This window comes from Salarias fasciatus, chromosome 10 (assembly GCF_902148845.1).
Source record: "Salarias fasciatus chromosome 10, fSalaFa1.1, whole genome shotgun sequence".
Lineage (NCBI taxonomy): Eukaryota > Metazoa > Chordata > Actinopteri > Blenniiformes > Blenniidae > Salarias > Salarias fasciatus.
In genome coordinates, this window is record NC_043754.1 from 6,734,668 (window position 1) to 6,761,080 (window position 26,413).

Genomic DNA, 26,413 nt, shown 5'->3' on the forward strand with positions numbered 1-26,413 from the left:
GATATTTGATTCATGTACAGAGGACAGTGCAACTTGAAAAGTGGATTAGGACCTGTGTCACTGTCAAGATCAGGACCCACCCCTGGTGGGACCAACCATCAGATGAACACATCGATCAGTGACTGACTAAATCCATATTGTGCATCGCTCTTGAATAATGCTGACTTATTTTATATTGAGCCACACTGTCTGACTGTCTGGAGGACCTTGCTGAATGTAACTTCACTTCATCCTGGTCCTGACTGCAGTTCCGATACCCTTGGAACTGACTGAAAAACTCTTATAATTTACATACTTTCCTCAAATATTATACTTGGGGTGTAAAAGGGGGCTCCAGACCCCCGGTAACCTCATCTTTTCTCCTGGCTGTGTCAGTAAAGTGACTCGTCCCTGAGCGGGACCGGGACCGGGACCGGGACTGCGGACCGTACCTGCAGAGGAGGAGTCGTCGTGGTCGGAACTCAGGTATCCGTCGCTCCTCCGGTCCGGGGTGCTGCACCCGGAGCCCCGCGACGCTCTGCGCTGGACCAGCGGGAAGGACGGGGACAGCCTGCCGTCGTCCCCGGAGTCCAGGTCCCTGCTGTTGCGGAAAGGCCTCCTGTTGTCCCGGTGGCTGGCGGACGTCCTCTGGCCGTCCCTGCCCACCGTCCTCGGTACCAACAAGTTATTCCGGACGAAATTCTCGTTGAGCTCCGGGTCCTCGTACTCCCGGTCGCTGCTCTCCTCGTTGTCGTTGCGCAAGAGGACCGGCGGGACCGGGACCGGGACTGGGACCGGGACGTGGACCTCTCTCCGGGAGCTGGGCTTCTGAGGCGGGACGGGGATGGGCACGGGCTTACCTGTCCTGCCGCTGAACCTGCTCCTCTCCCGGCCGAAGGAGCTGCCGAGCCCCGGCGCGCCCCCCGCGCTGTGCGGGGGCTTCACGCCCCCGGAGTCGGACACCTTGGAGCCGCGGTCGTCCCGCCGCTGCGGCTTTTGGGAGAACCCGAAGGTCTCCGCGTTGAAGTTCTCATCCGGGTCGCTCCTCTTCTGGCGCGTCATGGTGGTCTGCAGGTAGATCACCTTGAATTTCTCCTCCGCCAGCGCCTTCTGCAGCCGCTTCAGGTTGGCTTTGCTCGCCTCCAGCTCCGACTCGATGTCCTCCACCGAGTTCAGGTCCATCTGCGGCACCTCTCCGTCGGGGAATTCATTCCTCCAGTGTTTGGCGAATTCCTCCTGTTCCCACATCGTGATGTCTTCACCGCCGCAGTCTTCTCATGGAACTCGCGCTGATTTCCGTCCGTCCTTTCTTTTTTTAAAGCCCCTCTCTTCGCCGACTCTCTCGCACGTACCCCCCTTCCCCCTGTCCTGGAAACACTGGATTTTAAAGTGACCACTTTCGGACCATCTTCCACCTCCCACACGTTCAGCTGGCTGGCGGGAGCGCGCACCGTGCGTGTGCCTGACGCTCAGAACAAGTTCGCACTCAAAAGTTTCGAGACTTCCTGGATCCTGACGTGCTGCCTTCACGGGCCGCTGGGACAAACGCGTTGTCATCAAATCAGTGCGTCAAGAAGCACGTGTTGGAAACAAACTGATCATTGATTCAGTACCGTCAGAATTTGTAATGAAATATCAATTTGCAAACTCGATGGAAATAAATATTTGTAAAAAAAAAAAAAGAAAAAATAAGTGTATTGTAAGTAAAATAAGTGCGTTTTTAACATTACACTGTCACAAATCAGTTTTTGTGATGAATACAAATTATTCCATAAGTTTCTGGCTCATATTTTTTGTGTTTGAAATGTGCTACACTCACAACAAATTATTCTGAAAATGAAATATCAATCTTTAATATACTTGATCCAGTTGCTGGCACTGGAGTCAATCCCAGCTAACTATGGAAGAGGGCAGGATACACCCAGGACAGCTCACCAGTCCATCACAGGACAGCCACACAGTGACACACACTCACATTCACACCTGTGGGAAATTCAAGGTCACCAATAAACCTCACATGTATGTTTTTCAACTGTCAATAAAAACCAGAGTTCCCAGAGGAAATACATGCTCACACAGGGAGAACGTGCAAACTCCACAGAGCAAGCCTCCACCAAAGATCCACTGTGAGGCGAGAGCACTGACCTCTGCGCCACCATGCCCCATGCCATGCCTGATGAAATATCTGAGTTTTCATTGTTGCATCACCACCAGTGTTGTGTTATATGTGCTCCAGTTCCTCAAACACTGTGAGCCTCAGTGAATTGTCTGTTGTCTGTCATTTTACTCTTTGCAAGTCTGGATTGCACTCATTTTGTCACTCTTGTCACAAACCCGTTTGTTTTCACAGTTTAAGAATCTACAACATATACTCTTGAAAAATACTACAGGCTGAGTGTTTCACCAATGTACACTGTTAGTTTTGTACAAAAGGTTGTTTTAGTTTTTGACACCTTATTGCTGTCGTTTTCCAATAACTCCTTAAACCTACAGCTGCTTGCACGAAGTTTCAATAGATGATTTCTCGTTACCACATTTGCGTGCTCAAATGTTGCAGAAGGGAAGAATTCCGACAGCAATTGAATGCATCAGCCGATATTGCAGAAGTGAAATCAAAGGAGTTGACCACTGCTGACTGCAGCTTTATCTTGTGGTTAGGTGTGGATAAAACTGAATTTATGCATTTAGGCAATGAAGTCAAAGTTTTATTATTGCATCACAGTAAATTAGATTTATTGGCTTGTTAACAATCGATCAATCATTTCCCAGAGTTTTCATAATCGAAGGTTGTGGGAGCAGTTTGTTAATGTGAAAAATCAGTGCTGTGGTCAAAACTGAAGATCTGTTTTACTGCTCACTAATATAAATATTTGTCTTTTCACCTCACTTATTTAAAAATAAAAGTAGCATAAAAGTGTTTCATATTTTAGCTATGTTGCTGCATTGTTTTGTTGTGTTTTTATGCCTGTTGTAATGATCCGGACATTTACAGAGATATCAAGAAGCCAGGGACTGAAGGGGCCTGCTGTACTAGTTTTGCACAGATCCAATTCAGTAATTTGTGTGTCAGTTGATATTTTGAGTGCATGAACTGAACTTTTTATTTCCCCTAAGAGACAATGAGCAGGGCTTCATCAGTTTGCAGAATAGAGCCGCACTAAGAAAGGATGGCACAGAAAGGTTCTGGCTCCAGTCTCTTTTGCTACTGTCTGTGGTTTTGGTGGTTTCACATGAAGGAAGGAAAGAGCTCTGAGTGTGTTCATGCTTACCAGCCTACTGGGTCTCAATCTTTGGTTGAAACAAAGACTGCGTAGTCATATGAATGCTGTCTATACATGCATCAGTTCACAGGGTAACAACATAATTTGTTACTTGATGAAAATACAAATTAGGCACCTCAAGTTTCGTTCACCAGTGTTGAAATACACATGCTCAGTGATAATCAGCATGTTAAACTTCATAATTAGTGGAAAAGTTTACAGGGGATTCAATAGCATTAAATGGAACAATGTAAAAATGTATTCAATCTTACCTTTCAAATTTTTTATCATTTTGATTTTCATATTGAGAAGCGTCATCCCTGGCACACCCGTCTCACGCCAAGCAGTGAACCTAAACCGTGATCACCTGAATCTCGGCCATATCTGAACAGCTATATCCAGATAATATGATAAAATATAAAACTTGGTGAGCAGCCCTGCAGCAGACTTCCTGTAAAGCAGAGCTGTAACGCTATACAGCAGAGCAAAGTTATCAGTGCACACGCCAAGGGGAGGGTGCACAGGCAGAGATGAGCAGACTGTATTTTTGAGTGCCCGTTTGGATTCCTGCCCAGAGCTGAAAGATCATTCTCCTAAAAGCATTCAGAAGCCATTGATCAGCACATGCTTCAGGCCTGAGAGGCCTGATTGGGTTACTGTAATGAATAGAGAAGGAGCTTAGACTGGCTTGCAGTCATGAAACTGGATCACTAATCACAAGCCTGACATGTTTTATCAGGAAATGTAATGTACGATCATTTCTTGTTAATCAGCTCAATGCAGTCATGGCTCATATAGTTTACACATGCACCCGAAAAGTAAAAAGAAAGATTTTCGACATTGTTTTTTTTGGCCAAATGTTTAAAAATATACAGTCATGGAAAGACTGTGTGAGTTGTTTGATCATTAAATGCTCACTGATCCCATTGAAACCTGTATATACACTGTTAAATCAACAATACCCTGCAAACAATTAAAGCAGCAGATTGCATTAATGGAGTGACACACAGCCAGATATGGTTGAACTTCAGCCTGCAAATTGTTATCATCTGGCAGTTTGAGTAGGGCTCACAGATTAAAAAGAATAATTTAGAATTTAACATGTGAAAAGGACTGAGAAGCGGGACCCAAAGAGCTTATTTTCTGAGGCTCATCCAGTTTAATTAATTGCTGCTAATTAGGAGACATTCATATTTCAAGTCTCCAGCTATACTGTCTATGCAGCATTTGCTGTCAGTGACAAAACGTCCATGTGTTTTCGTTACATACAGAAAAGAGTATCTGCAACATATTGTATTTACACACAACAATACAACGTGTCACCGGTGTAGTGTCAAACTGTGCATCCAGAAAGTTGACAATAACTTCGTGAGGAGTCATAGTAAAGATTGCACAGAGCCACCATGAGTTGATCCCTTATCAGAAATAACATTTCACACATGAGCAGTGCAATTTTTTCCCATCAAACACCATTTTTATACTTGTTCAGCCGATGGTCATTAAATACATAGACTTATAAAGAATTAACATTCCTTTTGATTATAATATTTCAGTTCCTGATATGCTCTGCACATTTCACTGCACACAAATTTGTAAAGGAAATATAAATGAGGAAATAAGATTCAAATATGAGATTCTTTTCATAAGCTTTACATAAAAATAAGTTGATCATCAAACCTCTGTTTTGGAAATATGGTTCAAGGATTGATTTGCTAAATAACTATATTTCTTTTATTCTGGATGGAGTAGGCCCGACAGGTGGTTGTTCCTCTGCAAGACCGACTGATGATTACTGTCTCCTTTTGCTCCATGCCAGAATATGAGCATTATCAGTCTTTGGTGTCAGATTTGTCTCAAAATGTTTAAAAATGTGATTTTCTGAACATCAAAATACACATGTTTTCACATGTTTTACCATAAGACATAATGAGAAAAAACAAAGTAATTTTGGTTTGCAAAGCATTTCAAATTAATTACATCCATCAGTTTTCTTTACCACTTTATCCAGTTCAGGGTTGTGGGTCACTGGAGCCACTCCCAGCAAACTGCATGTCTGTGGACTGGTGGAGGAAACCCAAATACCTGTGTGTGTTCACATCTTCCTGTGTGTGTGTGTGTGTGTGTGTGTGTGTGTGTGTCTGATTTCCTGTCCAAAAACATGCATGCAGTGTGAAATGATGGCTTGTGAACGGTCCTTTGAGGTGAGTCAGAGTATGGTTGTCGTTTTTTGCCTTGTGATGGACAACATACCTGCTCATGCTGTGGCCTATCTTCCTTTCACAGCCTCCAGTTGGACAGAGAATATTGATGGATGGAAACTTTACAGTTAAGGAGGAAAGCTGAAAGTGGTTATAGCAATTAACTGACAACATAAACTGCAGATCAATAAATCTCTAGTCGGGAAATAAATGTTATTCAAAAAATTGACCCTGGAATTATACCAATAAGTGCATGACTTGGGGGTTTGAGAGAGAGGCTGTCCTGCTTTGGCACTGCCTCCACTTCTGTTTGATGTTGAATCACAGCAACTTGGAGTCAGTTAGTGGCTGAGTGACGCCCCCTTGTGGCGTCTCCAGGTAAAGCAAGAGCAATCACAACATCAGTGTCGCACTTTTATTGTTTTGATCATTTCCACAGGACATTAAGGACGATGAGTTCCACTAAAAATACAAACAGAAATATTGCTTATTGAAAAATGGATCACTGTAAGACCACAGCAAAGCACTGTGAGACCACATAGTCACAATAACATGAGGATGTGCTTCATTTCATGGCGTAACGAGTCCTACACGTCACTTAAAACCACACATACAGTACAAGGATATCAAAAAGGACACAAATATATCATCATAAAACACACCGCTTCCACTTTATGCAGAGGAACAGAACAGCTGCTGTTTCCTTATCAAAATAATAGCCACATATATAGGAGAGTTAAATTTCACCCCAAATTCTTTGTGCAATTTTCTCTGAAATCTCAGTTAAGGCAACAGTAGGACAGCACCACAGATGAAACCAGTGGAGTTACAGGTAGGTCGTATCAAAGGCCACAAAACACCCGACAGAGATGTTACGAATATTCAAGAGGAGACAAAACGGATACAGTTATGGGTCTTGGGTCGCAGGGTTTGATCCTCAATGGCCTTCCTGAGCAGTAGTAGGAAACTTACAGGGTGTTTATATTGATCCACAAACCATCAATAATTACTATTATAAAAACGTGTTGTCCCCAGTAACAATAGTATCATAAATACTGACCACAACAAAGTACCTGTCCGAATATCAAAGACTTCCACAGTGAATCTTTGCAAAGCTTCCACAAATGTCCTTTGCATAGTTAATTGATTTTATGATAGTAAGCGCATAGAAAACTAAATCAGTGTGTAAAAGATGGTATCTAGTCATTATGTGCAGAAGGTCTGTCATTTGCTAACAGAGCAAAGTGCAAATCTATACACAGATTGGCTGCCGAGGCCGACGGTCGCCGTTTGCCTCGCGGAGCGACTCTCACGCTTTCCTGATGGCGGCGGCGACCAAGGTTTCCCTCCTGGTGGTTACAAACGCCTGCTGCTTCTCATAATAGGCCGCCTCGTTGATGAAGGTGGGATAGACGGTGCCCGAGCCCTGATAGTGGATGGTCGTTCCGTCAAACGTTTGGAACATGGGGTCGCCGGGGTTCAGCGGCTCCCAGTCGCAGTCCTGGAACAACAAGCAGTCACCTCAGCGAGGGTCGCTCTCTGACTGAAGCCAAAACGCCTGAAACTCTCATTCTGACTCGTCACCTGCAGGTTGGGGTGAACCATGGCTATGATGTTCCCGTTGGCGTCTCTGGGGTAGTCGATCCTCTCGGAGACCCGGAAAACTTCCACAGTACAAGGAGGAAACTCCATACCTGACAGGACCAGCGAGATAAAGCGAGATACAGCGAGTTAATGGTTTCTGTGTAATTTTTCACAATAGAGTTGGTCGCTTCTTATCCCAGATTGTTGCCTCTTCAGTTTCAGTTTATCTTCAGTTGAGTTACAATGCTGCAGAGTTTTGCAGTGCTGCCACCACAACAGGGTCTTAAAGACTTACATCCAGGTTTTGCCTTTTTGTGAGAGAGTCTGCATGTTTTACCTGAGCATGTAGCAACTTTCTCAAGGCACTCTGGCTTTGCAATGCAATCCAGTCTCATACTTTGAATCTATGCTGCTTGAAATGCTAGATGTGTGGTCTTGGAGGACACATTTCAGAAAACATCAAATTAGAAAAAAAAAAAAAATCTCACTTCCAGATTGGGGCAAAGCCCAACCGGGAGCAACATCCCTATATAATCTGTGGTAAAGATTCAAAATGTTGCCATTACCCATATAAGCTGTTACACAGGAGAAATGGTGCCAGTGTTTTTCCATGGTGAAACAACAACAACACACACTCCTCGATGCTAGTGAAGGCTGGTGAACTTCCTCTCAGATGCTGTCCATGTATTTTGGCCACAGTGGATTTGTGGGATCTGCATGTTTGTTTTGGCACAGTTCTTACATTAGCTGTTGGCGTGACGGGTCTACAGCATTCGTTTTATAGAAAGCATAGAAACATGCTTTCTTCTTCTTTCCGTCTTTTGTTTTCTGTTCAGGAACACACAATGCTGACCCTTCAGAAGTGGATTTCACACCACATAATGTCTTAATGTAAAAACTGGCCTCACTCACATCTAACTCATAGAACATATTTCATTGCAGAAAATGCAAAAGCAAATTATGAAAAGATGAAATCAGTTAGCATATACGGTAATTATCCCAAAAGAGGCAACAAATTCCATTCATAGCTTCCATGTTTAAAGAAATATTGGTAATTTAAAAAAAGTCAGAAAAGAGCCTTTGTCTCATGGCTGAAGGGATGAAAGATTTTAATGGCATTCATGCCTTTTTTTATTCATTTGGAAGACAGAACTTTCCCAGTTAGTCATGAGCGCCGTGTGTGTGTGGGTGGTTGTTTGTCTCTCTGAGTTAGTCTTGTGTTAGACTTGCGATCTGTCCAGGCTGTGCATCAATCACAACTAAACTCCGGTACAGAAGATGGATGGATGGATGATTTGAACAGTAATGTATTGTTTTTATTCGTATTTCACACAATTTTTCAGCTTTTATGGGAACGGCGGAGCAAATCTAACCATGTTGCTGGTGGGTCTAAGCAGCAGCCGATGATATAAAAGAGACTCTCCTGCAGACCTCCACAGAATAAGTGTTGGCATTTGGAAACATTATGTAAGCAGATTTAACTGCTTCACCTGCCACACAACTGCATCAGGATGCAAGAGGCAGCACAAAACAGGAAGGAGACGTACGTCACCGTCCAGTTTTCCCACCTCGGCCGGTGTGTTCGCCCGTTCTCCAGAGCGAGCAACTTCCAGCTGGTACAAAATAGTGTCCTGTGAGGAGTTTTCTCCTCGCTCCGCTCGAGCTTCAAAGCACAGGAACATCGATTCATCACCATGCCAGAGCGCTCATTATCACCAGTGTGGTCCCACTACACAGGATTACCAAACTGTTGGCAAACCGGGAGACGTGGAAGCCGACCAGCTGGGAACAAGCGGGCCATTCACCGGCAGGACAGTCAGGAAACCAAAGGACGGCAACGCACACTTGGCACGCAGCACTTGTTTACTTTAAAAAGGGGAAAAAAAGAGAAGGGGGGAAAGTCGCCTGGGACCTAAACATTGCAAACTGTGTTTTGCTCCTTCGCAAGGAGGAGGGTCGAAATGGAGACACGACGAGCCACATGCAGATAAATTTAGAGATGAGCGTGTTGGTACATCTGGATGAGTCAGACGGCCACCCATGGGCATTTTGTCACAAACTGACAAACCCACCGATTATAAACAACCTCATTCGCTATATTACATAACATATCGTGAATCATGGGACACTTTCAAACTGTTCCTTGCGTGATGCAGTTCAGATGCGTTGGTTTATAGTTTTAGAAGATTGTCTTTATTGTTAATTCATGTTCTGGGTCGAAGACGTGACGTCTCACCTTCATTGAACAGCTCGATGAAGTCCAGAGCATGCTTCAGGATGACTCGCATCGCTTCAAAGATGTTACTCCTCAGAACTCCTTGAGGCTGAGGACCGACTTCCAGACCTGCAAGCAGATATCCTCATGAAGCATTTTCACAGGAACAAGCTATTTTATCCCAGATGAGCGCCTGTGGAGATCTAGTGGAGTGTTAAAAGCTTCGTCCTCTCTCTGTTAGCCTGGGGCGAGAGCACATGGAGTGGTCAGTGGCTAAATGAGGGACAAATCTGACTCCCGCCTGGAGGGACAACAAATGGGCCTGATAGAGACTGACCGAAGCTTCTCAGCTGGTCATTACTGCAGTGTTCTGACCTGCCTTCAGGGAACGATGAGTCAGGTCTGAAGTGACCATCTAATCCAAGATGACAAGAAACAATTATGTGGCAAAAGAGAAGAACAAAATGGCCAAAACAAAAATAAAAGTTAAAACAAAAAACAACTAAAAAAAAAACATGACCACAATGACACAATGAAAAAAGACTACAAAAACACATACAATGACCTCTGGGACAAAGCAATGGCCACAAAGGGAAAAAAAAAAAAAACACGACAAAGAAAAACAACAGCACAAAAAACAGAATACAAGAAAATAAAATGAGCCTAGAAGTGACTACAGACTACAACGTCCAGAAATATTTACCGAGAGTTAAGATGAACTCAAAGTTACCAAAACGACAAAAAAAAAGACAATAATGAGACACAAAATGACAAAAAAATACACTGATAAGAGAAAAAAAACGCTTATGAAAAAAACATGCTGACAGAACACACAAGTAAAATCCAAAAAAACGTGGAACAAAAGAAATTCGGAACAAAAAGACGACCAAAACACAAAAACAATGAAAAATGGTGATAGTGTATGGGAAACGAAGAGCACAGAGCAGAAAAAACACAATCCAGAGTGAGCACAAACAGTGAAACAACAAAGACTCACAAAAAAGACCGCAGACACAAAACAATACACGCAAAGGCAAAAATGGTGTAAATAGATAAATAAATAAATAAATAAATAAATAAATAAATAAATAAATAAATAATTCAAATTATATCTGGTAAATCAGTGGATGAAGTGTCGGTGCTGCTTTTCATTAAGGTTCTTGTATCTAAAAGTTTCGGGTAAACCATAACTTTCAATTCGGTGCAGCTTGTTACATTTTTGCACCCTCCTCTTAAGAACCGCTCCCACCCGCCTCGCCGCCGTCTTTAGAAACACTCCAGACCGGAGACACTCACCGACGGGGTGTTTGGCCACGGAGCGTGAAGTGGAATATTTCAGGAGAGGATGTTCATTCAGCAGAACGAGACAGCTGGCCGGAGCGATGGCTTTCTGCAAAACGAGACCACCCAAAACAACATGTCAGACACGGATAAAAACACAGAACACAGGAGGCGGGGAGAGGGCACTGAGGTTCTGCTTGGCAGCCTGGAAAATAAAATATGACACAGTGAATCACGTTAAGGCTGGGAGATCTGTCTTGGAACTGATGCTTTAGGGAACCTGAACATCTTCTTGATTTCTTGGATAAATCTCCGCTCAATCAAATTCAAGCCAGCTGTGTTTCACGGTGCTTCAGAGCCTCTGACACCTACGAGATTATCTGCAGAAAACAACTGCCTGAACCCGAGGCAGCTGTTCAGCTGCGAAGGTCAAGCCATGAGTCACTCAGTAACCTGTGTTCGAGGAGGGGATGCTGAGCAGGCCGTACTCTGAGACTTAATCTTCTATCTGTGCGGCACTTGGTGTTTCTTAAGGTGAAAACACATTCCTCCTCAGCTCTGCTGCTCACAGTCACAAGGACTCTGTTGCTTTTGGCTCCGTTTTTATGATCCCTGGTGCTGCTCACCAGGCTTTGTTTCTGAACTGAAGAACAAGAACAGATAACACACTCGGTACAACAAACTGCCTCAGCTGTTAAGCAAGATCTATTACGTGTTTAGTGTTATGGTTTCATTTGGTGACACACAGATGCAGGTGTTGATTTTATTCCTTCTTTATCAAGACTCAGTTTAAGTTGAATTAAAACTGTGATTGCAATAAAATCACACTTTAAGATGGATTTCGGATGATTAGACGGCACCTCCCTGAAAGGATTTTTCAAATCTATCAAGTTTAAACACTAAAGGAGAGCAGAACTGCGCCGTGATGTAAAAACTGGAGATAAACAGCAGTTTTGCAGACTTCATGGAGAACTGAATGCTCAGAATAAACGTAGAGGGTCACACGAACCAACTGCCTCCCCGGACGCATTTAGATCTGAGACAGCAGTAAGTCTGGCGTCCGCAGCGGAAAGGATGGAGAAAGCTGTAAATCAACTATAAAATCTCACAATGCAAAATCTGATCATCAATCTTGGCTGATGTTATTCGTTTTATATTTATTCAGGAGTTTTAATGGGAAAAAAGTGCAGATGACTGAGGAGGGTTTTGTTGGGGTTTTTTTTCCACGATGAATCGTCAATCATAAATCAGTCTGTCGGGTCTCATGGGTTTTCTTCTCTTTGCTTCCTCCTCTTACGTAATTCGTTGCCATTTCGCATTACTCTCATTTGAACATCTGCTAAATTTACTCTCTTTTCCTCTGAGAAAAGAGCAATAAAACAATGAAAACTGGCCTCTGGTTTTACTGTTTGCAGTTGAATTTCACGACAGAGCCAACTGTGTTTAATGTCAGTGATTTTAAAGCTATTTCAAACGTATTGAATAGTGAGACGACAGGATCAGAAGAGAAAACAGGCATCCAGCTGAAGTGTTTAGACGGCTGGTCCTTTGCAGGAGTGTGTCTATTTCTGGAAAAAAAAAAACCAGCTAATTTTAGTAGAACAGTGCCTGAAATTGAGAGCATCGCTGTTTGCTTCCTTTAATTTATGAATCCGGCCGAGATTTCCTGAGAGGTCCTTCACTTTCACATGGAGTGCTTCTGACTTTGTGTTTTCACGGTAAAGGCCGCAGAACAGTCAACAATCAGGCAGCGAGGACTCCACCTTGATGTAGTTCATCATCTGCAGGTTGAAGTGGTCTTTGGAGCTCTCCAGGATCAGGGTGCAGCCCATGTTGGACGTGGTGTTGTGGAGGTCGAAGATCACGTCGTAGGCCTCGGGGCTCCCCTTGGGTCCGAACATCCTGTTGATCTCCTGGGCTCTCTGCACCTCGTACGGCAGCTCGTCACCTCCGAGGGCACTGCGGCGCACACACACACACACACACGCACAACACTGAGCGACGAAGCGTGTTAATTATTTACGTAACGGTGTCCCAGAACTGAAGCGGCACGTGACGCAGTCTGTTCAGAAGCTAAACTTGTATTACAGACTTTTACTAAGACCTGCTCCGTCTCATTTCCCAGCGCTCCTTCAAAACAGCTGAAAATAACCGGCGGTCCAGGAGGTTCTCCAGCAGTCTGCATCGTCTCACCTCGGTCACATCTGCTCTCTGCAGACAAGCCGTCTGGCTTTGTCTGGACTGTCAGGATATTGTTAACACACAAACACAACGTGAGCAAAACGCTGGTGAAACAGATGCCAAAATGCAGACTTGACCTGAGGGAACGTGGAGGATCTGATGTTGAGAAACAGCAGAACTGACGGTCTATTTAGGTTTTTTTTTTTTTTATTATTACTATTGAGCTGTTTTTAGAAAGAGTCTCCAACTGCTTAATCTTCTTAAAGTTGCCTTCAGAAAGGCCAACGGAGGAGCGCTGAGAAGGTCTTTAAAGATCAACAGCAATCTGCTCGACGAGGGTGGAAACCGTCACGCTGAGCATCAGCTCTCATTAACCTCTGTTGGCTGAAATAAAAGGAAATTATATAACAGAATACATTAAATGAGAAGTTTCTGTCACTCTTTTCAGTGCAGAATGATGATTGTACACACATAAGTATAATAATTATAGTAAAATCAATCAATATGCGAAACAAACACAAATGAAATCCAGAAATAGGAAGTTGGTTTATCAGGGAAGCAGTGAGAATGATGATAATGGAGATATTTTATTTGATGAAACTGTTTTATGCTTTTTGCAGATTACATCAGGTTTGAGTGGGTGTTATGAGAATTTTCATTAAATTAAGGGGAGCAGATTAAACATTAAAGACAGCGCGGCCAACCTAGGAGGGGTTTTGTAGATGAGCATGAAGCAGTGAATTTCACGACGGGTGTGTACCGATGGTTCACAGAGGAGTACAGTGCGCACTGGTGCGTTCTGAAAGGAGCATTAGTGGCTCCGTGGACAGCAGGGTGATGAAGTGAATCAAGCTTGCAGAGAGCAGATTTACAGGCTGATCTTAATACAATCAAACACAGGAACGACTGTCATGGGAACAAGGTGAGAAAAGTGAAAGAGGAAGACATTCAGAATGAAAAACCAAGATGAGATTTTACTTTATGCTACTACTCTTTCATTAACATTAGTGATATAAAGCTGTAATACAGGTTTTGAAGCTTTAACAAAAATATGAGTTTAGACTGGATCGACTCAACGTGCGGTTCAGGGCAGAGGAGGCCTGTTGAAAACCGGAGTGACAGGACGAGTGCGTGTGGGGGGAATTACATTGATTCCTCACATTCAATAATGTGGGAAAACAGTCTGAGCAGATGATAAACTCAACATGGAGCAGCTAAAAGGTTAGCTTCAAAGCTTTACAGCTTGTTGGTTTAGTATTTTGTGTGCTCGGCTCAGAATATAAGATTTAGAGGTTAAGGTTCAGATTAGACTTAGGAGCGGTGAGTAATGCTTCAGGGTTATTTTGTCAGGGGTTACAGGCTGGATGTTAGTTTTAAGTGTTTCAAGAGGATTATGTTTAGGAATCAGGTTTATATTTTAGGATTCAGAGTAATTTTAGGTGGTTTGGATATGGATTATGCTCAGGCTTCAGTATTGAGGTATAGCCACATGATTTGGCTGCTTTGCTCCACATACTTGAGGTACAAAAAGCACTTATTTCCCAAAGTGGTTAAACAGTGACGCCTGAAACGGAGTAGCTGAAGCGTAAAGATTAGCCATTAACTTCATGGTTATTGTTTAAGGACGATTGGGGGAAAGGCTTGGAGTGAGATTCAGATGTTTCTTTTAGGTGACAGTGCGAAGCATTTCATCACACTGCACTCTGACTAGTATTAAAATATCACAGCATAACAGATGGGCAACAAGACGCTAAAACAAGAGTGTCAAACCCATTTGAAGATTCACATCGTCATGATAGTTGTTCTTATTGAGTCGGCTGTAACTTTGAAGTTACATGAACACAGAATAACACAGATAAATAAATCCCTGTACTTATTTTAAAAATTACATAATTAAAAAGTACATTATTAAAAATTCTACTTGTTGATGTAAAATACATTTTATGTTTTCTTATGGAAATATGAAAAACTTTAATAAATCTTTGGATTCAGTGCTTTATGACAATCCACGGTCAGAAAAAAAAAAAAATTGTTTTTTTGGAGGTGAAATGTAGCAAACCTCACTCACACATGTGTTTTCAGATGAAAAATTGGTACCAATGTTTTTTTTTTTTATTATTTTCATTTACTTCTCATTGAAATGTCTTCACTGTGTGGATTTTTTCTTCTCAGGCATGTTGAAATTTTATTTTTGTCTATTTCAACTCAATGACTGACCAAAACCGAAGTCAAATGTCAAGAAGACTGTAATCCTGAGGCAGGATAGTGTCATTTTGATGGGCACAAAGTCAGAATCTATTTTATTTGGACTTAGATTTTAGGACTACCATGAATTTCAAGCTCTCTGGGGCCACATTCGGCCCGCGGGCCTTGAGTTTGACCCATGTGTTGTAATACATGTGCTAATAACTATGTTAAAATACAACACTCATAGTACAGTGTTGAATAAAATAGAAAGACTCAAATTATAAAAAGTACTTGATATTGGATGAACATAGCTTGTGTGTACTTTTCATTTCTCCTTTCATTTTGAAGAATCATGAAATTAAATCACAGAAAAGTGCTGTTCATAAACAGTTGACTGTCATATAAATAAACATTAATGTATGTTATCCAAAAGTCTCACCAAAGATGGAAAATGAATAAAAAACACCACCTAAATTATACGAGTACAAAAATAACCCAACTATAGAATAACACCAAGCATGACGCGGTCATGTGATCAGGCTGGAGACTGAAGACGGCGGGGGAGCCGTACCACCCCCGGTATAGGAAGATAATAAGTCAGCGTTTATTGCCTTTATCTTTAGAGTTCTTTATGCCTGATACTGTGAACTTGGATGTAACGCCCCTGTCAGGAAGAACAGTGATGAAAACACTCATTCACCAACTGAGTGTCAGAATAAAGGATGAGTGTTTTAACAGAACTCTTCATTAATTTTCAACTTTTCTGTTTTAAAAATTGTGCTGAATTGAAAGTATCACTTTTAAAGATTTGAATTCCGTCCAGGAAGAAGACAGAGACACAGACTCTGTGGGAGTGTCAAACATAAGGCCCGTGGACCATGAACTTTGCCAGCAAGAGGCTCCATTCCGGCATGCAAAGGCACCAAGTAAATGTTTAAAATGTCAATGAAAACCTAGCTTTTCTTAAAAAAAAATTGCGAAAGAGCAGCAGAGAGAACATACAAACTCCACACAGAAAGGCTGGTTGAGCCGGAACAAATGTTACTGTGGGCTGAGGTTGCTCACCACTGAAACGCAAGGACAGTATGTCCCGAGTCAGTGTTCATGGGACAACAAACACAAAAGAAATTGAAAGGCAGTAGTTAACAGAGGTTATCTGATTTTCTGAAGGAGAAGAGGGGGAATGGTGTCGTTTCCGGCTGTGAATCCATCCAAACTCCAATACAGCTGAGGAGGGGAGGCTGTTCTGGGACCCTTCCTGTGATGATTAATGAATGGAGGGGCTGCTGTTATCCAACCACATTAGTAAATAAGCTGCTGTGTGTATTCATGCAACACTGACTGCATGAGCCAGCGTTTGCGTAAGACTCCAGTTTTCCGCTGAGATGCACACGAAAAAGGAAGAAAGGAATAAAAAAAAAAAAAAAGAGAGAAGAAGAAAGAAAGAAAGAACTGGTGCTGAATGATTCGCAGCTCGGTCACGTTCCGCTCACGTTTTTCCTGCTGGCTGACAGTCAGCTGTGGCCCGGGAGGAGGGACACGCTGCCGCGCCGTCATTGGTAGAGGCGGCTGAGGGTAAACACGGCACCTGCTATAGTAATAACACCGACCTGACAGAGACTCGCGCAAAAAAAGGAGTAGAAATCATGTTTTGCAGCCTCGTGCACACTCATTTCTTTTTTTTTTTTTATTTTCTTTTTACGCTAACATGGAGCGTGTGCGTGGCTCTGATCGCAGCGTTACGGTGATATTGTCCCCGCACTGGAACGCCGCGCACATGTATCGCGGCAGCGTTGCGTAATTGTGCTGCGATTACATTCCCCCCCCCCCCAGTTCCCTACAATCCAGACCCAAACAGGAGGATTATCAACAAACTGTGCGTGTCCGTGCAGGACAGTGCGTCATATATGGATCTGTTGTTACACCTGCTTTTGTGGATGCACGCCATGAAAAAAAAAAAAAAAAAAAAAGAGAAAAGAAAAAAGTTGCCATTCCCCGCGCCTCGTTTCGTGACAAACAATCCAAAGCGACCAGAAGCGCCGGCGTGTTTACCTGAGGTTCTCCGGGGTGAAGGCTCGGTTCAGGTCCGTGTCCACGTATCTGGTGCACTTCTCCACCGCCTTCGGGTTGGTGATGAACGGCTTGACCTCGACCCCCTTCCTCTGGACCTCCACGCCGTTCTTCACCCACAGGTTGACCAGCGTCACACCTGACATCTCGTTCCCGTGCGTCCCCCCGAAAATAGCCACTTTCCTGGCCTCGCTCACGCGCGCGGTGTTGCTGTTGTAAGAGGACATGTCTGTGTGGTGGTGGTGGACAGAGGAGGAGGGGGTGGGGGGGGAAGTTTCCTCCTGGACCTTCGCAGCCTCGCCGTTTAAAGCTCTTTATGTGGCTGCGCTCTTACGTAACGCGCCCCTCGCGCGCGCCGCGGTCACCCACCGTGCGTAAAACGCGCAGAGTTGGACAAAGCACGAAGCAATTTATAGTCAAGTCTGCTTCCTATCGGTGTTTACCTGTCACTGGCAGACCTGTGCACGAGACATGCGAGCTTCCGACAAAGACCTTTCAAAATTAAATGTCCCATCGATTGTTTTTTTTTTTTTTGCCTCGCCTGAGTGACAAACTGTTGATCACGTTTTCCAAAACCGAAGGCTGATTTGTGAAATAATGCAAAATTTGACACGGAGATGAAATTTGTGTGGACTTATAGCAAAGAAAATATAGGTGAATTTTAAATGTTTTATAAATCGTGTAGGTATTACCAAGCTGACAAGGGAGGGCTGTTTCCCCCCCTGGGTTACAAGAGTGAAAAAAAAAAACAACTAAATCAACACATTAACTAATTAGACATATAATCTGGGAGAAATTCCTTTTTATCTACATTGAGCAATCCTATTCCCAGAATAGAAACATAACTTATATAAAAATAAATAAACTTGTTGGGTGAATCATAATTCACAAGTTTTGTGATAAATGAGAAATAAATACAGAATAGGATGTGATGTTTGTACATTAGCTGAGGATTATACACACTATTTCATCCTGCGTGAATGCACTTGCCAGAAAAGGTACCTCTTCTATAATCCTCAGGTGTAAGAACATTATGTGTTTTATTCTGTAGAAAATGTTTGCAAACAATGACCGCAGGTTCTTCAGTGTAAAATCAAGCGTCAATATAATGTATTTTCAGTGATGGGTACGGCTCCTGGGGATCATATATTTCCCATCCAGTGTTGTCACTGTGTTTCTGAAGACTTCTTTGTTCACAGCAGTTAGTAGACACATAAAGTGATCAGACTTATATGGGGAGGTGAAACGTTAAAAATCATCAAAACAGAATCGAAAACCTTGTTTCGTTTAAAGATGAAGAAACAAACTCATTACATCAATGTGGTATTAATGCAGACGTTTCTTTCATTTTTCTTATAAAATCATTTCGATAAAAACATTTTTCAGTTGTTTTCATGTTAACATTTGGACACAACTGAAAATCCCTGAATGTGTTGTGTGTCAGTCCGGCCCTCCATCAGCTCCGAGCAGCGTGTGAGGAAGTCCTGACTTGGATTTCCTTTTTCTTTTCTTCCTCCTAATGACGCTGTGTGAAGACTTTTCAAACAACTGTGAGCTGTCGCTGAAATCAGCCGTCACCTCGGGTCTTTCCTTCTCATCTGTCCCCGTTTCACCATTAAATGATGGAACTTTTGTAAATTCCTCATTTTTCTTTTTCTTCTTTTTTCTCTTGACATCAGTGGCTAGTGAAGCATCGCATCCAGTCTTTGCATCCACCTCGTGTGTGAGCGAGCCGCAAGAATCCACAGCAGACTGAATATGTTCATTTGCAGCTGTTGGAACGTCTCCTGTGTCTTTTTTCTTCTTCTTCTTCTTCTTCTTCTTCTTCACTGCTCCGTCCTCATCAGTTGGATCATCATCTGCAGTTTCCAGGTCTCCTGTGGGAGTCTTCTGTCTTTTCCTCTCTGCTTCATCCATCTGAAGCGTCTCGCTTGGCTTTCCGTCATTCCTCGTGGCTTCTAACATCCTCTTCTTCTTCTTCTTCTTTTTCCCGACCAGGTCAGGTTTGCGAAATTCTGCTGACTCGCTGGCTGACGTCTCTGCATCAGCAGCGGGGAAGGAAGAGGTCTGTTTCTTTTCCGCTGTCTTCTGCACTGAATCATCACTTTGGGGCACAGTGTCACTGCAGAGGCTCAGACTCAGCCGCTTCTTTTTCTTCTTTCTCGTCACCAGCTGAGCGCCGCTGTCTTTGGCGCCCTCTGCTGTGTTTTCCGTTCTTCCATCGCTCTCAAAGAAACTCGTCTTTTCAGGCGTCAGCTCCTGACTTCCTGCCACGCTGACGGCGTCACCAGAAAACCCGAGTTTCATTTCACTTTCTAACTGATGCTTCTTTTTCTTTTTCCTCGTCTTTATTCTTTCACGAGACGCTTTCTCTGAAGCTTCAGTAGTTTCTAAACACGTTCCTGATCCATCATCATTTGATTCCTTCATATTTTTCTTCTCGATCTGAAAATCCTCATTTTGAACTTCATCAGATTTTAACCTCTCTTGATCTTCATCATTTATTCTCCTCTTTTTCTTCTTGTGGGCCGCCCCATCAATGACGCCACTGTTTAAAGCAGCAGAACTGTCCTCCATGTGCTCACTTACATCTTCGTGAACTCGTTTTCGCTTTTTCTCCTGTTGTGAATCGGGGACATCTCTCTCTTCTTGTAGATTAAGAGTCTTGTCTTCTACATTAACAGGTGATGTGATTTGTTCCAGTCCCTCTGGCTCCTTGTGACTATGACAGCTCTCTTCTTCGATGCTCTCATGATCTCCTCCATCTGCTTCATTTCGGCCTCCAGCTTCAGGCTCTACCTGAAGCTCGGCTCCGGCTGCGGATGCTCCATCGTCACTTTGTTCGCATTCTTCAGGAAACTCACAGAAAGTAGCATCGCTGTCACTGGCTGGCCCGTCCTGCCTCTCTTCTTGGTGAAAAAATAGATTATTCTTCACCTTTGAAGTTTTGGCTTGGATTCCGCTCCATTTGTGACACGTCTGTCGTCTTGCAGGAGAGTTTCCGGCTCTGCTGCTGGAGGGAGATGCTCCTCGGAGTCCTTTATGGGGCGTTTCAGCTGCAGCGCCGCTGTGTTGACTCTCCCTCTGCGGATCGTACCAAGGCTGTGGGCGCGTTGTTTTGGACAACACCACAAGATCTTCGTTCTTCTGTTGGATGAAACAGACTATAGTCACATTCACACTCAGTGACCGCTCTAAAATCCATTATTCCTGCTATAGACAGTCTGCCTACCACCACTTTGATGTCCTCTTCTTCTAATGTTCCTTCTTCTCTGCAATAAAACAACAAAATATCATGGCATTTCATTCTGGAACAGAAGATGGATGGACGACATGATTCTACTCGCATTAATGTACATTAATACTTAACTACAGTTACTATTTTATTCTTTTATTTAGAAGACTTGGAGCAACATTTGCTGCTCCCCAGTATATAAATTTTCACATCAGTTATTTTATCTTTTGTTATTTTTGGTTGGATACATTGATTGAAACATCCCTGCAATGAGCTTCTATTCACATTTCACACAGTGTCCTAACTTTATAGTATATTCAAGTGAGTGAAACACAGTGTTCAGTGACTGATAGAACACTGTGGAATGTAATGATCTGGATTTACAACCTAAATTAGTTGTGATTTATTGCTGCTTGATACAAAATGTATTGTACTGCATGTACAGTTTAGGTCAGGCCACATTTGTGTATTAGTTTGTAATCATTCGCTTCATCTTCAGTACAGCTCTTTTCAATTTGCCCCTCAGAGTTTTGGACGTCTGTTTTCGGGATGGTTTTAAAAATACTAAAATATTACCTATTGTGCCTTTGAGCATGAGGTTTTTTGGTTTTTTTTAATTAATGCAGTGAGCTTACTCTGATATTGGAGAGATGTCTCCCTCCAGGTCCACGGTGGGTAATGATGAGGGCTGATGTTTGGTTTGCCGTGCTGCCTGCAGCTCTCGGACACTGCAGAAGAAGCCTCCCATCAGTGCATTCTGCAACGCAAAGACAGGGATGAGCCAAAGCCAGGTATTGCTGGTTAAGTTATTTATTCAATTGTTCATTCGATTGAATTTATAGGACTGGTATAAATAAGCCAGCCAGGGAACAGTATTTAAATGGTTTGTACTTTGGTCATTCATGCATCAGTGCCACACCCATGCAGGTTAGGACTTACATGGATGTCCAAGTTCTGATGGTGATTCAAGACATGATTGGTGGGTTTCTCCTCTTGAAGAAGATCGAAGCTGTAGACCGGCAGCTTGACTCTTTTTATATTCTTCTTTTTGTCTTTTGTCTTGGAGGTGCTGCTTTTCCCTTTCCCATTTCCCTTTTTGCGTTTCGGGGACTTCGCAACGGATTGCTTCTGTCTTCTTGACCTGACGGGTTTCTGGGTGATGAAGAAGCTGCCATCCGAATCGCTGCACAGAAACACCCCGAAGTCAGCAGGAGGCGATATTCACTGTTTGATCATCGCTGACTGGACCTGGGTCCCAGCTCACCTGTCTGATCCACTGGCTCCACGGGGCGGGCTCTCCCCCGCAGACGACTCAGAACTCCATGACTCTCTATCCAACTTCGGTTTTCCCCGCATGATGTAGTGCGATTCCGAAAACTTCAACTACGAGATGCAATTCTTGTGTTTATAAAATTACGATAATGTAAACGCGCATCTCATCGCGTAACTCTGCGAAACAAACAAGATGCGGGCTTCTTTTTAGGTGCATCGGATCAGAAAAAAACATACAGAGTTCGGCATGATAACCTCTTATCTGGAGATGATCGCGTTATAAAGGAATAAAGTAAACAAAACCGGAACCAGAAAAACTACGCACATGTGCTTCAACCAGGAAGTGTTTACTGTGACGGAAGAGCAGCTGACCAATCACCAAAGAGCAACAGACGAACAAGAGTGTTCCCTCGGCAAACTTCCGGGTTAGAGCTCGCTGTGCTGGACAGCCATGAAGGTTGTTAAAAACCGAAATATCGTTTAACTTTTGTATCTTTTCTACCAAAGTTGACCAAAATCTAACTAATTTATTAGATTCTAAAATATGACCTCAGTTTATAATGAAAATTTGAACCCAGCCCTTGTAAAAGCAAAACAGTTGTTTACTGTATTGTTCATTTGAGAAATGTGTTTTGGACTTTAATGTGTCTAAATAAATCAACCAAGTCCCTGGTACTCATAAAACTTAAAATATCCACTGCTAAAACGTAACTAATGTGCTTTTGGGTTTTGATTAGAATTCTCAGAATTTTTTCCTTACAATTGAGAACAGGTTAGGCAACTCTAGGTGTGCTTATGTGCATCTTTTCAGAACTTTTTTTTCACTTCAGAGCGGCTCTAAGTGTATTAAATTCACTTTGAAAGTTGTATTTAGCGTGTTGGCGTCATGACGAGACTACTTGTGTCGGGTGTTTTTCTTGTCACTGTTTACTCTTTGTTCGGACTTCACCCCTCGCTGTCTCCGCTCTGCGGTCCTCTTCTCCTGCTCTCAGCTGCTCGAACGCTTTCAGCTTCACCAGAAGTCATGGCAGGAATCAGTGGGACTGAAAAGGTCCAGCTGCACGCCCCGGAGCTGGAGGAGCTGCGAGGGGGTGAGGACCAGAGCTTTGGTGTGATCACAGGCCGAAACATGAAATCACATGCTGATCAGAAGTGTGTGTGCTGCTGGTTGTTTGCAGCGCTGCAAGCTGGACTGGAGAGCAACTTTGCAGAAGTTCAGGTGAGTGTTGTGGATTGCCCGGATCTCACTCAGGATCCCTTCAAGTTCCCTGCTAAAGGTAAGAGAATGTCGTGCTCCACGTAGAGCTGAAGAATCCATCAAAAAGCATGAAAAAACGCTGTCTCTTACATTTAAATGCGTCATGCATAAATGCACGTTATTCATCTTTATTTCCTCCTTAAATTTGATCTAGGAAAAGAAAAACAATGATGCCTGATGATTTCTTTGCAGCTTTTTTGTGCGTGTGCAAGATGCATAAAAATACTATTGCAATCCAATACTGATCAATCACTACAAATACTACTGTTTATTAAAAATGATTTGTTTTCATATAAAGAAAAAGTATTGTGTGCTGATTTAGTGTACATATTTGCCACAAGGGGACGGAAGGGTGCAAAGTGCAATGAGAGAGGATGAATAACATGTAAGTTACATAAAGTGGATTTAAAAACTGTGTAAAAGAATATGCATGACCTTTCCCACAGCCAAAATGAGATATGAATAGTACATAAAAATCTCACCTACATTTGAAGTTTAATTAAGATAAATGAAACGAAATTCTAGCATTAAATATTCCAGTTTTGCAGCTTATTTTTAGTGTTCTTGCAGGTTTGTGTGGAAGTCCTCGCATCACTGATGTTGGTGGTGTACCATACCTGGTTCCTGTGGTGCATAAGGACAAGGTAGTGTTGGATTGATGTGCACAAAGCAATGAGAAAAAGCTATGTATCACACTTCAGTCCCCTTTCCTACTAGGAGTACAACATGAACACGATTTCTAAGGAGCTGGAGCTGCCGGGAGCCTTCATCATTGGTGCAGGAGCTGCTCCGTCCAGCATCATCGGAATGAATGCAGAGGTCCGGTTTGTCACTACTCCAAACTTTGTAATCAATCTGAGCACTATGTTATTCTGCTTGGCTGCACAGCCTCTGCTGTGGTTTTAGTACACTTTCACATGTCTATTTAAGTGGAAATAGATTTTTTCATTCTTGAGTTATTGGATTTTATTTATTTGCTTTGTTAGTTAATTCTTATTCGGCCAAATGGGGACCCATGACTTATTAATTTCCAACTTTCAACAATGATATTAGGTCGTCCGTGTACTGTTGTCATTTACATATGTCTATCTTGCACATTTAGTAAGTTATTTAATAAAACTTAGAAATGGAAGAGGTACCAGCCAAACAAGAACGGCACTATTTCAGCATTGTCAGTTACCATTAAATATTTAATTAATATTGTTTGGAAGTGAAAAACCTCACAGAATTGCCTTCAAATGAAATCCAGGACATGAATTTACATATTTATTGGAATTACTCGGCTGCATGTTGCTGTGGAAGTTATCAGTGAGAAAGGCATGGGTTAGAATTTTAAACCATTTATAACAACCGAATTTAAAGCCTTTCTGTGTGGAGTTTGCATGTTCTCTGTGTGGCTTTTCTTCGGGCACTCTGAGTTCCTTCCATCCTCCAAAAACATGCATGTTAATTTATGACCCGAAGAAACTCACAGATTTATGCTTGAATATCTGAAGTGCCAGAAGTTGTAAGCAGCAGTTTAATGATCAGATTCATTGACTTTACAGAACACATTTAATGACAGTTCCCTTGTCTGCAGCTGGTGCCTCTGGTCTTGACTGAGAAGGACGGAAGGCCTGCGGTGAACGGCAGCTACTTCTCCTCAATCCACCCTTCCAGTGGTCAGTGTCTGCAGGAGAAGTACAGCGACAGGTTCTCCGACTGCAACTTCGCACTGCTGGCCAATCTGTACGCCTGTGAAGGGAAGCCAGGAAAGGTAATCATCTGACTTGTGTTTCTTCATTGGGTTTCCTTCAAGCTTGCCTTGTCAGTGTTGCTTTGACCTGTGGAAACACATGAATACATCTGTTTATAAATTAACTCAAACCCAATTATCTGTGAGTTAATAAAGTCACTGAAGCTCCAGTGAGTGAACTTTAATCCCATCAAATCTGAGCATCCAACAGATTTTAAGAATAAATATTAACACAGAGGGCAGTGAGGCTCAGCCGTCCTGTTTATCCCGGTTCCATCAGGTCATCGAGGTTCGGGCCAAGAAGAGAACCGGCAGTAAAAGTCTGGTGACGGCCCTGAGGACCGCCCTCGAAGATCGATACCCCGATAAGAGCTTGGCTCTGGGAGGCACCTTCATCATCCAGAAAGGGAAAGCGAAAATCCACATCATGGTAAACCCCAGAAAGCATCGATGAGACATCAGTTATTGTTCCGCGTCTTGAATTCATCTTCTCGTTGTGGGTAAACATCAGCCGAGAGAGTTCTCCGCCTGCCCCCTCAACACCAACGACGAGGTCAACAACTGGCTCAAGCACTTCGAGGTCAGCGCCCCGCTCATCTGCCAGTCCGTCCTCGTGTCACGAGACCCGGTAAGTGGAGCGTCTTCGTCTGTTTTTGATCCCGTCGTCTTCTCTCTGACCGTCTGCTGTGCATCCAGGGTCTGGACCTGCGTGTGGAGCACACACACTGCTTCAGCCACCACGGAGAGGGCGGCCACTACTACATCGACACCACCCCGGACAGCGTGGAGTACCTGGGGTACTTCATGCCTGCTGAATACGTGTATCGTATCGACAGGCCCAAAGAAACGCACGGAGTTGGACGAGACTGAAGGAGGGAATCAATCACTGGGAGATCAGAATCATTTCCAACATTCTGTTTGAATCTTTTATCCTCTATCACTCTACTTTCTTACAGATTCACTGATAAATGAAGCAATTAAACAAATGAAATCACTGAAGGGATTCGGATCATCACAGTTTGTTTGATGTATGTTTTATGTGAAAAAAAAACTGTTTTATTACCTCGAACTATTTGAATATTTGAGAGCAACAATGTGATTAAAAGAATTGTGCAAAAAGAGACTGCTGCAGTCATGGCGTGTGCTTTTTACAAAGTGAACACAGAAAATCTAACCTCTGAATTCTCATCCCTTACAGACAGTGACAGTGAGTGTGTCCTCAAGTTGTCATCTTTCATTGTAATTTTTTGTTTATTTACAAAATCAGAATTTGGAGAAAGGGTCCAGAAGCATTGTGACAAGACATCCTAGATGAACACAGAGTAATCCCCCCCCCTGTGACTCTGCACAGGATAAAGCAGCAAAGAAGATAGATGGATGGCTTCATGGTAAATCACAAGTGGCTCTGCACTTGGTTGGATTGACTTAAAAGTCTTCCTTATCCATAAGATTTTGAATGGTCTCGGGCCTTAAATACTCAATCTCAGATTTACTTGTAGAGTATGATGCATCCAGACTCTAAGGTTCTCAGGAAGAGGCTTACTAAATGTTTCCAGTGTCAGAAGAAACAAACCTGAACACCTGAGGACTGCTGACACTCCTTTTTTTAAATATTTTCACTCTAATAATATATGATATAAAAAATAAATGGTATTATTTGCTCAGATTTTCGATTATATAATAGAAATAACTGAATTTATTAGTTTTGTCTTTATAAAGCTTTTAGTTTATATAATCTCCTTTTAATGCCTTAGTCGACTTGTGTCTATTTTTCATCCTAAAAGCTGATGATTAAAAACCTTGGTTGCCTTGCTTAAATGTATTTCTACTGAATGGCGCTACAGAAATAAACTTGCCTTGCTTAAACATTGCCATCTGCTGGTCAGAGATGGTATCACATCATTTCCAGTTTAAATAGCTCCCCCTGCTGACCGGCGCTGGTAACACACCATTTCCCA

At 42.8% G+C, this 26,413-nt stretch overlaps 4 protein-coding genes across 9 annotated transcripts in view; 1 reads left to right on the forward strand and 3 right to left on the reverse strand.

The window, feature by feature from the left end:
* Positions 1–1,394, reverse strand: part of abr (ABR activator of RhoGEF and GTPase) — a 132,767-nt gene extending 131,373 nt beyond the window's left edge. The window contains 1 exon segment of the mRNA XM_030100582.1: positions 432–1,394. Within this exon segment, the coding sequence (XP_029956442.1) occupies positions 432–1,227 (796 nt within the window). The 5' untranslated portion in view covers positions 1,228–1,394.
* Positions 1,395–5,849: 4,455 nt separating this feature from the next.
* aspa (aspartoacylase) lies at positions 5,850–17,258 on the reverse strand. Its single transcript, XM_030100591.1, has 6 exons — positions 16,938–17,258; positions 12,281–12,476; positions 10,533–10,626; positions 9,258–9,365; positions 7,022–7,131; positions 5,850–6,938 (listed from the first exon to the last, which is right to left on the reverse strand). Exons 1-6 carry the CDS (start codon positions 17,180–17,182, stop codon positions 6,747–6,749), a joined length of 945 nt encoding a protein of 314 aa, XP_029956451.1. The 5' UTR covers positions 17,183–17,258; the 3' UTR covers positions 5,850–6,746.
* Positions 17,259–17,830: 572 nt separating this feature from the next.
* pho (phoenix) lies at positions 17,831–21,855 on the reverse strand. Of its 2 annotated transcripts, none has more exons than XM_030100584.1 (5): positions 21,455–21,855; positions 21,130–21,373; positions 20,826–20,947; positions 20,188–20,227; positions 17,831–20,099 (listed from the first exon to the last, which is right to left on the reverse strand). In XM_030100584.1, the coding sequence occupies exons 1-5, from the start codon at positions 21,544–21,546 to the stop codon at positions 18,396–18,398; spliced, it is 2,202 nt and encodes a 733-aa protein (XP_029956444.1). In that variant the 5' UTR covers positions 21,547–21,855; the 3' UTR covers positions 17,831–18,395. The 2 variants fall into 2 exon arrangements, with proteins under 2 accessions (XP_029956444.1, XP_029956443.1); XM_030100583.1 differs by having other exon boundaries at positions 17,831–20,102; positions 21,455–21,852.
* Positions 21,856–21,889: 34 nt separating this feature from the next.
* On the forward strand, positions 21,890–25,830 carry c10h11orf54 (chromosome 10 C11orf54 homolog). Of its 5 annotated transcripts, none has more exons than XM_030100588.1 (9): positions 21,890–21,919; positions 22,455–22,553; positions 22,641–22,739; positions 23,291–23,364; positions 23,438–23,539; positions 24,300–24,476; positions 24,736–24,885; positions 24,967–25,083; positions 25,152–25,572. In XM_030100588.1, the coding sequence occupies exons 2-9, from the start codon at positions 22,487–22,489 to the stop codon at positions 25,323–25,325; spliced, it is 960 nt and encodes a 319-aa protein (XP_029956448.1). In that variant the 5' UTR covers positions 21,890–21,919; positions 22,455–22,486; the 3' UTR covers positions 25,326–25,572. The 5 variants fall into 5 exon arrangements, 4 of the variants coding, with proteins under 4 accessions (XP_029956448.1, XP_029956447.1, XP_029956449.1 ...); XR_003932250.1 differs by adding an exon at positions 25,723–25,830 and having other exon boundaries at positions 21,892–22,553; positions 25,152–25,483; XM_030100589.1 differs by adding an exon at positions 23,062–23,105 and having other exon boundaries at positions 21,894–22,553.
* Positions 25,831–26,413: the final 583 nt, after the last annotated feature.

Bases quoted from the DNA above. Each gene is read 5' to 3' on its own strand.
- aspa (XM_030100591.1), bottom strand. From the start codon at position 17,182: ATGTCCTCTTACAACAGCAACACCGCGCGCGTGAGCGAGGCCAGGAAA. The intron at 12,477-16,937 runs GTAAACACGCCG...TGTGCGCCGCAG, and splicing joins TTCACCCCGGAGAACCTCAG to TGCCCTCGGAGGTGACGAGC. The intron at 7,132-9,257 runs GTGAGACGTCAC...TGGTCCTGTCAG, and splicing joins CATCGAGCTGTTCAATGAAG to GTATGGAGTTTCCTCCTTGT.
- pho (XM_030100583.1), bottom strand. From the start codon at position 21,546: ATGCGGGGAAAACCGAAGTTGGATAGAGAGTCATGGAGTTCTGAGTCG. The intron at 20,228-20,825 runs GTAAGCTCACTG...GTTTTATTGCAG, and splicing joins GACATCTCTCCAATATCAGA to AGAAGAAGGAACATTAGAAG. The intron at 20,103-20,187 runs GTAGGCAGACTG...TTCATCCAACAG, and splicing joins AAGAGGACATCAAAGTGGTG to AAGAACGAAGATCTTGTGGT.
- c10h11orf54 (XM_030100587.1), top strand. From the start codon at position 22,349: ATGACGAGACTACTTGTGTCGGGTGTTTTTCTTGTCACTGTTTACTCT. The intron at 22,554-22,640 runs GTGAGGACCAGA...GGTTGTTTGCAG, and splicing joins GCTGGAGGAGCTGCGAGGGG to CGCTGCAAGCTGGACTGGAG. The intron at 24,477-24,735 runs GTAATCATCTGA...CGGTTCCATCAG, and splicing joins GTGAAGGGAAGCCAGGAAAG to GTCATCGAGGTTCGGGCCAA.